Genomic DNA, 11,926 nt, shown 5'->3' on the forward strand with positions numbered 1-11,926 from the left:
CTCAAACCCCAGGGGTTGACTATGATGAGACTTTTTCGCCGGTGGCTAAGATTAAATCTATTAGGATATTGCTCGCCATAGCTGCCTTTCATGACTATGAAATTTGGCAAATGGATGTCAAGACTGCCTTCCTTAACGGGAAGTTGGCTGAGGATGTTTACATGAGTCAGCCAGAGGGTTTTGTTGATGCAAAGTTTCCCAATAGAGTATGCAAGCTTGAGAAATCCATTTATGGATTGAAACAAGCATCTCGCAGCTGGAATCTTTGCTTCCACGAGAAAGTCAAAGAGTTTGGTTTCTCTAGAAGTGAAGATGAGTTTTGTGTGTATATCAAGGTTAGTGGGAGTATAGTAACTTTTCTGGTGTTATATGTCGATGACATATCACTCATTGGTAATGACGTTCCAACCTTGAACGAAGTTAAGTCTTGGCTTGGAAAGTGTTTTGCCATGAAAGACCTAGGAGAAGCCGCTTATATTCTTGGGATTAGAATATTGAGAGATAGAAAGAAGAGACTAATTGGACTTAGTCAGAGCACATACTTGGATAAGGTACTAAAGAGGTTTAGTATGGAAAATTCCAAGAAAGGAGAGCTACCTATCCAAAGCAATACCAATTTGAGTAAGACTCAATGCCCGAGTACAGATGAGGAAATAGATGACATGAGTCGTGTACCTTATGCTTCCGCTGTCGGATCGATCATGTACGCTATGACATGTACTCGCCCTGATGTGGCATTTGCTTTGAGCATGGTCAGTTGCTATCAGGGAAACCCAGGTAGAGCTCATTGGATAGCCGTGAAGAATATACTCAAGTATTTGCGAAGAACAAAGGAATGGGTCCTTGTACTTGGTGGCGATGATACTTTGAGATAGATGGTTACAGTGATGCCAGCTTTCAGACGGATAGAGATAACTTCCATTCTCAGTCAGGCTGGGTATTCTTATTAAATGGAGGAGCAGTTACTTGTAAGAGTTCCAAGCAAGATACGGTGGTTGATTCTACATGTGAATCAGAGTACATAGCAGCAAGTGAAGCGTCGAAAGAAGCAGCTTGGTTGAGGAACTTCATCGGGGATCTCAGAGTTGTTCCAACCATCTAGGAGCCTATGGAACTGTTCTGCGATAATGAAGGAGCGGTTGTGATAGCTTCATTTTATTTACTTCTTTTTATAGTTTATTTTAGTACATTTCATTCGCATTTTAGTTAACTTCCATGCATATTTTCCCTTTTGTTATTTTTATGACCATTTCGGGGTACTTTCTAGTTTCTTGAGCATTATTGCAGATTTTCTTGGAAACTAGCGGGGTGGCACTCTTGGGAGGCGATTGAGCTTGAAAGGAATTGGGGATTTCGTGCTTGATGGCTATGAAGGTGACTCATGGGGTAGACTTGTCAATTGCTTGAAGGCTTGGAAGAATTGAGCTTTAAATTTGAAAGACGCGTGAGAATTCTTGAGTGTACAAGATCAATATTTGGGAGTTTGCGGAAGTTTAGAGTGATGTGGATGGACAAATTGGGCTTTAATTGAAGAAATATTGAAGAAAAATGGGCTAGGAGTTGATTGGATTCGAACTGGGCCAATGGATTAGCTGTGGGGGCCTAAAACTTGAAGAAGCCCAAAATTACCCGTCAGAGCCCGCGACCCGCGTAAGATTCCCCGCGGCCCGCGTGGATTCCTGACAAGGGCAATTTCGGGATTTTGCTAAGAGCTCTATTTTGGGAAGTTTGGTGTGCCTCTTTAGCCTAATCTTGGAGGTCCGATTTTGAGACTTTCTCTCTGGAGTTTGGAGCACTTTTGGAGGCCAAGAAGACTTGAAGAATATCTTCTTTTCATCTCTTGAATCTTGTCAAATGTTTGGTACAATCTTATCTAACTTTGTTCATTTGAGTTTAGCCATGCTTGGCTAAACAAATCTTGGTTGACTTTTTGTTGAATCTTTTGAACTTTTGTTGGATGTTGAAGAATCCATGAACTTGTTCTTAAATCTTTATGGAATTGTTTTGTGTTTTATCATATTATCACTACTAGTCTGTTTTTATTCATGAGTTTAAATATGTTTGTGGTGATTAGTTGGCTAATTTCTTGATTAAGTAAATGATCCTCAAATTAGCAAGCAACAAATGATTTTTGTGTTGTTTTTGCTTCACACAATCATAAAAACATTTCCTCCAACATGGTGGTGAAAACATTTGACCCCTCTTGGATTTGGTGACTTTTTGGTTCTTAATGTTAGTTGACTTTCACTAATTACATGCTATTTGGAATTAGTGACTTTGACTAAGGAAATTGTTATGAGCTTCTCTAGCCATTTCAACAATTAAGAAAAGTCTAGGTAATCTCAAGCTCCTTGGATTGCTATAGCCAAATTAAGGATTTAAATCAAAGTATTGCACCATTGGATTCTAATGATATGTTCATCAAAAGTCAAAGTAAGGAAACTTTAAGTCAACCATCTCTCCCTTATTGATTTTACATCAAACTCTTATTTTTGTTGCATTTGTCTATTTAAATCATAGTTAATTCTAGTTTGTTTCAAGTATTTCAAAACATCAAAACCCCCCATTTTATTTTTATTGTCATTTTACAAGTATTTTTACAAAGAGATTTTTCATAGAGTTTTAAATTGAACCAATCTCTGTGGATTTGATCCCTTTACCACTATACACTATTTTAATGTGTAATATTTAGGGTTATTATTTGTGTTGGCCTCGACAACCACCAAATTTTTGGCGCCGTTGCTGGGGATTGGTTTTGATTTAATCAGTTTGTTTCTCTATGCCGAGATCTCATTGTGCATGTACTCTAGTTTAAAACTCAAAAATTGAAGAAAAAAGTGTGGTTCGGGAATGAACATTCCTAGCATTGAAGATAAACTTTCTGATCTAGCTCAGTTAGTTATGATGATTGAAAGTGACCAAAGTGTGCATCCCACACCTCTTCTTTGTGATTTTTGTGCCCAAAATGGACATCAATCCGACATGTGTCGATATTTACAAGGGGAATGGGAAGAAGTGCAAGAAAAGGGAAGCTACTACTGGTCAAACCAATGGAGTTATGATCAACCTCAACATGATCAATGGTGGGACAACCAAGCTTGGGGATACAACCAATACCAAAGCTCATACCAAGGTTGGAAAAGTGACCAATACCAACAACCTCCACAGTTCCAACATCCATATCCTCCACCTTCTCAACAACCTAAAATGCCAAGCATGTCCTTAGAGGACATTGTGAAGAGCATTGCCACATCTACCCAAAATTTCCAGGAAACAACGCAAGCTAGCCTCAAAAGCTTAGAGAAACAAATAACACAACTTTCTCAAACAATAAGTATAATGGAAGCTCAAGACAAAGTACCATATGAAGAGAGCCCATGTCATAGCACATGTGCCATTCCTTTGAAAGATGAGAAAATTTTTGATGGCTCAAGAGTGTTATGTGAAGAAGAGGAAGAAAGAGCAGATGTGGGAGAGGCTATCAAGGAGGAAGAAGAAATTGAGAAAGATGTCAATGAAACTATAGAGCACATGTTGGGGGTTAACAAAAGAGAGGTTGAGCCACCCACTACCATTGAGAAACTAACTCCAGTGGTAGATGAACCACAAGAGCCGGGAATGATAAATATGTCGGACCCTTTAAAGGATACATATGTCGAGAATGAAGACGCCCAACCGGTCACCAACTTGACCACCATGTCAAAGATGGAAGAGTTGGTCACCTTACTAAACAAGTACAATAAAGAATATGGTTGGATGCTTTCTATTATCAAAGGTCTAAGTCCGGTATGGTTCTCCCGTAAAAAGAAAGTCAAATACAAGAAAAGAGTCCCAATGGAGGTGTGGAAACTAAAAAATGTCGACACGGGGCAAATTTTCAATGTTAATGGACATCGGTTGAAACCTTTCTATGAAGGTTTTGATTCAAATGTCCAAGATGTCATCCATTTGGATGCCCCAAAATGTTAAATTGAAGTTTGGAGGCGTCTCGCCAAAGACGTTAAAGAAGGGCATTTTTGGGAAGCATTGAGCTTTCGTCTTTTATAAACCGAATAAAATGATTTTGAAAATTTTTTTGTGTTGAAAATGTTCATTTTTGAAAAATTTTAAGCTTTATTCTCACCTTTGGTCCAAACCTTTTATTGTGTTTTTGAAACCGGGACTTCGCGGGAATCATTTAGGCCAAAAATCAAGTTTTTTGAAAAATTTCAAATTTTAAGGTGCAGGAAGTCACGCGGCCCGCGTAAGGTCATGTGCGGCTTATGTGCGGCCCATTCTTTGCCCGCATAAAACAATCACCTCTAGCCCTGTTCAGCTCACGCGGCCCGCGGGGTTGGTTTCAACACTTAGTATTTTTTGAGCTTCAGTTCACGCGGCCTTTACGCGGTCCACGTGTTTTGACCCAAAATTCTTTTGAACCTTCTGTGAACTCAAGAGGAAACCAAGAATGTTACACGCGGCCTCTACGCGGCCCGCGCCCCGCCCGCGCTCCACACAAAAACTCGATTTCCCGGAGATCTACCGGTCGGAATCCCGCGAGACCACCACCATGATTCAGCATTTTTCCTCCTCTACAAAACCTTATGCTCTACCCAACCCTCCGATTTAGGTCATTTCCGCCCTTTCCTTAAGCATTGAGGACAATGCTTGTTCTTAAGCTTGGGGTGGGGCATTTCCCTTTTCTTTTACTTTTTTTTTTCTTTTTTTCATGCATTTTTAGCTAAGTTGCATAACATTATAATATTAAGCTAATTTTCATTCATTTTTTTTTATTTAAAATTCCAAAAAGATTTTATTTTCTTCTTTTTCACCTTTTATATTTTTGCATAACATTTAGCCTAAGACATTAGCATTCATGCATTTTTTGTTGTCTGTTTATTCTCACCTCTCTTGGATGCCATGGAACAAGTTCATAGTTATTGTATCATTATTGGTCCAGGATCTTGTTGCCATCTCACCCATCGAACCGGGACCACTAGCTGCAGTTTGGGACTTTATACTTGGGATCAGATGCTGGTAGCTTAAAGGGGTAAGTGATCATGGCCAGGTAGTTTCATGAAAAATTATGCATACAATACTAACAACTGTAGGATATACTATAGCAATGGATGTTCTTAGCCTTGCAGTCACTACCGCCGAGAGGATCACACTTGATCATGTTTGAACTGTTAGGATGAAGCATTGGTGCTTGTCCCCGAGTAGAATCCATCTCCGGTCTCTTTACATCACCATATCTTTTTGCGATTTTCTTAGAATTTTAGAGAGTCTTTTAGTCCACATTTGGACATTTTCATTATCTTTGAAAAACCACAAGTTTGAAAAGGAGCTTACATTACATCTTTATGCTCCACACATGGTCATTTTCACACTTAGGCCATTCGGATTATATCATTACCCTTTCGGTTCCACTTACACACCTTTGGGAACCAAATTTTGAGTCAAAGGGTTTCTTGTTAAAAATTTCGATAGTTAATACATTAACTTCAAGTATTAAAAAAAACAAAAAAAAAAACAAACAAACAAAAAGAAGCATGCAAATTTTCAGTTGCAACTATCTTAGATAGGTGGCCGGTTCAATTATTGAACAAATTTCCCAACATCTTGGTCACTCGGCTTTTGATATTCATTTGTATAGGTCTGTTTTATTGTATATAGATCGAGTTGTTCTTTTTTCGCAAATTGGTGATGTTAGGGAGATTGTCGAGTAGGATACTACGGGAGGTTTGGGCCAACACTAAGTGAACCGATTCCTACAACGGTGCCCGAGCGATTAAACCAAGTTACACATGAGAGAAAACGGCAGACGTGAGATCAGAGTGTGCACTTAAAGAAGAGCTCCACTCGAGCCCATCCGGTTGCTTTCTCCCTACTACAGATGTTCTTCATTGTATGCATGTTCCATTAAGACTACGACTAACCATCCCTCCTTATTCACCTAGAGGAGTTGTCCTGGATGTGGTTTATGGTCCCATTGTTATCGGATGAAAAAGTTGTGAGACAGCAGCGAGATCAATTCTGACCATGTTGACTAACATCGAACAGGTTCCATGGTTTTATCCATTCTTTTTATTTCTAGGGTGGTTCATCCCAAGTTTATTTAGTCTTGTCTTACTTGAGGACAAGTAAGGTTAAGCTTGGGGTGATTTGATAGCTTCATTTTATTTACTTCTTTTTATAGTTTATTTTAGTACATTTCATTCACATTTTAGTTAACTTCCATGCATATTTTCCCTTTTGTTATTTTTATGACCATTTCGGGGTACTTTCTAGTTTCTTGAGCATTATTGCAGATTTTCTTGGAAACTAGCGGGGTGGCACTCTTGGGAGGCGATTGAGCTTGAAAGGAATTGGGGATTTCGTGCTTGATGGCTATGAAGGTGACTCATGGGGTAGACTTGTCAATTGCTTGAAGGCTTGGAAGAATTGAGCTTTAAATTTGAAAGACGCGTGAGAATTCTTGAGTGTACAAGATCAATATTTGGGAGTTTGCGGAAGTTTAGAGTGATGTGGATGGACAAATTGGGCTTTAATTGAAGAAATATTGAAGAAAAATGGGCTAGGAGTTGATTGGATTCGAACTGGGCCAATGGATTAGCTGTGGGGGCCTAAAACTTGAAGAAGCCCAAAATTACCCGTCAGAGCCCGCGACCCGCGTAAGATTCCCCGCGGCCCGCGTGGATTCCTGACAAGGGCAATTTCGGGATTTTGCTAAGAGCTCTATTTTGGGAAGTTTGGTGTGCCTCTTTAGCCTAATCTTGGAGGTCCGATTTTGAGACTTTCTCTCTGGAGTTTGGAGCACTTTTGGAGGCCAAGAAGACTTGAAGAATATCTTCTTTTCATCTCTTGAATCTTGTCAAATGTTTGGTACAATCTTATCTAACTTTGTTCATTTGAGTTTAGCCATGCTTGGCTAAACAAATCTTGGTTGACTTTTTGTTGAATCTTTTGAACTTTTGTTGGATGTTGAAGAATCCATGAACTTGTTCTTAAATCTTTATGGAATTGTTTTGTGTTTTATCATATTATCACTACTAGTCTGTTTTTATTCATGAGTTTAAATATGTTTGTGGTGATTAGTTGGCTAATTTCTTGATTAAGTAAATGATCCTCAAATTAGCAAGCAACAAATGATTTTTGTGTTGTTTTTGCTTCACACAATCATAAAAACATTTCCTCCAACATGGTGGTGAAAGCATTTGACCCCTCTTGGAATTGGTGACTTTTTGGTTCTTAATGTTAGTTGACTTTCACTAATTACATGCTATTTGGAATTAGTGACTTTGACTAAGGAAATTGTTACGAGCTTCTCTAGCCATTTCAACAATTAAGAAAAGTCTAGGTAATCTCAAGATCCTTGGATTGCTATAGCCAAATTAAGGATTTAAATCAAAGTATTGCACCATTGGATTCTAATGATATGTTCATCAAAAGTCAAAGTGATGAAACTTTAAGTCAACCATCTCTCCCTTATTGATTTTACATCAAACTCTTATTTTTGTTGCATTTGTCTATTTAAATCATAGTTAATTCTAGTTTGTTTCAAGTATTTCAAAACATCAAAACCCCCCATTTTATTTTTATTGTCATTTTACAAGTATTTTTACAAAGAGATTTTTCATAGAGTTATAAATTGAACCAATCTCCGTGGATTCGATCCCTTTACCACTATACACTATTTTAGTGTGTAATATTTAGGGTTATTATTTGTGTTGGCCTCGACAACCACCAGGTTGCCTTGACAAAGGAACCGAGAGATCATGGTAAAACCAGACATATCGACAGAAAGTACCATTTCATCAGACATAGAGTAGAAGAAGGCCATCTTATAGTGAAGAGGGTGTCATCTGAAGATAACCCAGCAGATCCCCTCACAAAGGGTCTGAGTAGGGCTAAGCATATTCAGCATGCTCGGAGCATAGGACTGAAAGATGATATTAGTTTTAGTAGTTAGATCAGTTTTCTGAAACTTGTAACAAAGTAAATGTAATTGACTTTTGGTGATTAAATAATAAAGTATTATTTATAAGTTTGGGTTCTACCTTTTGTCAATTGTTTATTATTGTGTTTCATTTTTGCATGTTTTACTTCTCGAATAATAAGATTATTCAAACTCCACAGTCGCTCGTACTTTTGGAAGTAAGTAGTGAATCAAGACTGTCATGAACTGGATTGTAGATTGTCTAAGGATAGACATGGCAATGTATTTGCTGCAACATTCATGAGTACTCAGAAATTGAGAATTGAGTATTGGATAAACCCTCGCTCAGAGTATTACTTCATGGAATTCATCACGAGTAATACTGAGACGATAATATCTTATAATCTTGAAACAGAGATATATGAGTTGTGATTTGCAAGTCGGCTATGCATTGGTGATACGAAAACGCATCAGTAACTTGGTGTTATAAAACGTATTATCATGTATGGTTTGATGAGTAAAAGATACAAGCATATGAGTCAATGTTTATTCGTTCCTTTTGCCCTAACGGGAAAAGCGATATCTGTGGGCTCCTCGATGATTTGGTGTTGACTTGTGTGCTGGGCCCAGCCAGGACTAAATTGATGTGTTCAATTAGAAGTCCTACATCATCACAAATCAGGAATCGGGAAACATAGATTCTGGACAAAGAGGTTGATTGCATTCCATGTCTTTTGTCTAGGGATATCTAGCAGAACGAAGGATTATATGATCACTTATCTTAGGACACGTAACTGACTGGATCAGAGTTCGGCAGCAACTTTTTGGAAGCTACAATTGCTGGTCAAATTTAGAAGGCATACTAGCAATTATAGTTACAGACTTATCCAAGTGGGAGACTGTTGGATTAGGTGTCTAAGCCGATAACTATAATTGGTATGTACTTGAATTGATAACAGCACAGTCCTTTTGGGTTGCCCTCAAACCTAGCAACCAGACAAGGAAATTATGAAAGGAGAGATATTAATTTATTAATAGATTAATAATTAATATAAATGAATTTATTCATATGTTAAAAGATTAATATATTAATAAGAAATCATTTTTTTTAATTAATTGTTAGCAAAAAATTAATTAGAATTAATTTTGGGGTTAAAAGAATTAATTATAGAGTGCAGGGACTAGTTTGCAATTATCGAATAGTTGAGTGGAAGGCTCTAGAACCCCCTTGGATAAGGGTGGACGAAATATTTAGGGGAAACCCTAATAATTTCGTCCATAGGGGCTTGGATAAGGCCCTTGAGTTTGCTTAGGCCCTAAGCAAAGGATAACTAGGGTTTCCCCTAAACCCTAGATCCCTCAGCTATATAAGGAGCCTCCTGGTTCATGTTTTGGTCACTCTTTTTCTTTTGAAGAAACCCTAAGGGCCGAAATTTTGCATACTCCCTCTCCCCTCTCTCCTCTACTTTCCTTCTTGCTAGTTTGGGTGTGATTCCATTAGAGGCATTACACTTGTGGTGCTAAGCTTTCAAGAAGATCAAGATCAAGATCAAGGGAATTATCAATTTTTTACTATAACAATTGAAAGGTATGTAATTACTAAACCCTAGGTTGTAAATTTCGATTATAGCCTCTCTCCTCTAGGGTTCTTGTTATGCAATTCAAAGTTGTATGTTCAATAGATAAAACATAGATCCAAAGTAGATTGCATGTGAACTTAGGAATTGTTTTTCTAGTTTATTTGTTTTACCTAAAACCCATCATTAATATATACTGAATGGTGAATATATTTTTATGTATAATAACCCTTCTTCTTTATTCATATTTCATTTACCCATTTAATTACATATTATATTTAAATATTTGATATTTTTATTAATTAATTATTTCTATTAAATATTTAATGACATTTTATTTATGAAATATAAATTTTATTATGTTTATATATTTTTTCAACTTATTTTTATAACTATAACATAATAGTTATTTGTATTTTATGTGTATAAATAAAGACTCCATAAATTTGTATTTATACTTTTGTCTTAAAATATAATTTGTGTTTAAAAAGAAAAGACTAATTAAATGATGTGTTTTATAGAACAATTAAGATTGATAATGATAAACGAGATAAAATTATAAACAAATAAAACATTTGTGCGATGTTAACCATTGGAGATTTCGGTTAAAATTAATAGATTGATCATGAGGTGACAATAATTTGAGTAACAACATGGGTCAACAAGTGATCATACTCTAAATTATTATACTCAAAATAATGTCACGTACGTGATAGCATATGGCAATTCAATAGCTTATTTGAATTAAAAATTCTCTTAGCATGGTCAATTATCCAAATGGTAAAATCCAAGATGGCCGTCGGTACATCTATATCCAAGTTTATTTTAGATTTTTAGTGCATACTTGAAGCTAAAAAACTAATGACATTAACGACATAATATTTAACAGATCTTAGTCGAGCTAGGTGAGTTATCACCGGATCTCATCAAACATGCATGAAGACAAACAGAACTATATTTGACCTTAATTAAAGGATCAGTAATACAAAAACAGAGAAACCATGGAATATCAATCAAGTGTTTATGAAATCATATAGATAAGGCAAATTTTTGTAGAAACTCAAAACTATTTGCATGTAGCAACCAAGACTCTTCTTGGAGCAAGAGATGGCCTTCTTCCATGGAGCGTAGCATAATTGTCAAGAAACAACACATCTCCCTTCTCCCACTTGAATTGAATGCTTTCATCCTCAATTATCTCTTCACATCTCTTCACTATGTTCTCTGGTATCTCAGTCCCATCAGCCATCATTGCTGAGCTAAGCTCCTTCCCATGCATCCCCACCATTGTATTGAACCACATTCGCCTCCCTTTCCTTCCCTCAAAAACTTTGGTCAATGCTCTTGGACCTAAAATCGTTTTCACACCACCGTTTTCCAGCCATTCAACATCCATCCCTAGAGCCCTTGCCCTATATCAAGTCAAGATCTTTAGAATCAATTTGTTTGATTCAAAATAATATGAAAACTGAATTGTATTTGTATACCTTCTTTCAGCTTCTTCTTTGTCTGGTGTTCCTAAAGCATCCTGCCAGCCTCGACCTCTCATGGAGGTGGTATTGTCATTGCTGAGAGCTGTGAATGTGTATTTCAATCCCTTCGCCTCAACTTCCTCCACAAATTCTGGGAACTCCTCCAACATTCGTTCAGTGACTTTGAAGCTTGGAACAAATGGCGTCTCTCCACCCTCTGGTGGTGGAACCTCACAGAAAAGTATCACCGATTTCGGGAATTCTTTTATCTGTTTACATCATTAATTAGTAAGCTCAATAACATATTCTATAACCACAATCATGATGGTAAAGTAATACGATATGATTGGTTTGACTTACCAAAACCATTTCATGATGGTAGTAAATGAATTCAGAGAGTGGGCCTTCATTGGCAGTCCAAATTCTCTTGTGGATATGTGTTCGTGGGGCAGGTCCCATATAACGGATATCTTCCCAATCACAAGTTTCCACAATGTCATTGAAATCAACTGCATTCTTCACATCAAATCCTCGAAAAAGAACAGCACTATTTTTCACAAGCATCTCTTCGAACCACTCTTTGTTGTTCTTTAGAGCTACCAATAACGACTCTATCCCGTTTTTACTTGGTTCTGGAGGTGTGAGCACTAATGGCAAGGTTTCTCCATCTACTAGCTTTTCACCTTCACATTTCCCTACCTTAAATTCTTTGCAATTATATTCCATTTTCCCACTCAGCTTCAAAATGAAAAAGAGATGAAGCAGGAGGGACTGTATATATAGCCACAATGACGGAACTACTTATGACCTTTCCCATTATGAGTATACCTTAAAAAAAACCCCCACCATTTCAAGAAGATGTTCCTATCAAAGATACCTGTATAAAAGAAAAGATATTGATCATATCAAAGATACCGATTTGTCTTTTTAGCTGAAATTTTAAAACACTTTGTATTGGT

At 37.1% G+C, this 11,926-nt stretch overlaps 1 protein-coding gene across 1 annotated transcript; it reads right to left on the reverse strand.

Moving 5' to 3' along the window:
- Window positions 1–10,561: 10,561 nt before the first annotated feature.
- On the reverse strand, window positions 10,562–11,693 carry LOC145094553 (clavaminate synthase-like protein At3g21360). The gene is made up of 3 exons (XM_079032704.1): window positions 11,328–11,693; window positions 10,983–11,236; window positions 10,562–10,907 (listed from the first exon to the last, which is right to left on the reverse strand). The coding sequence occupies exons 1-3, from the start codon at window positions 11,691–11,693 to the stop codon at window positions 10,562–10,564; spliced, it is 966 nt and encodes a 321-aa protein (XP_078888830.1).
- Window positions 11,694–11,926: the final 233 nt, after the last annotated feature.

This window comes from Lactuca serriola, chromosome 3, assembly GCF_051521515.1.
Source record: "Lactuca serriola cultivar US96UC23 chromosome 3, Lser_US96UC23_V15, whole genome shotgun sequence".
Taxonomy (NCBI): Eukaryota; Viridiplantae; Streptophyta; class Magnoliopsida; order Asterales; family Asteraceae; genus Lactuca; species Lactuca serriola.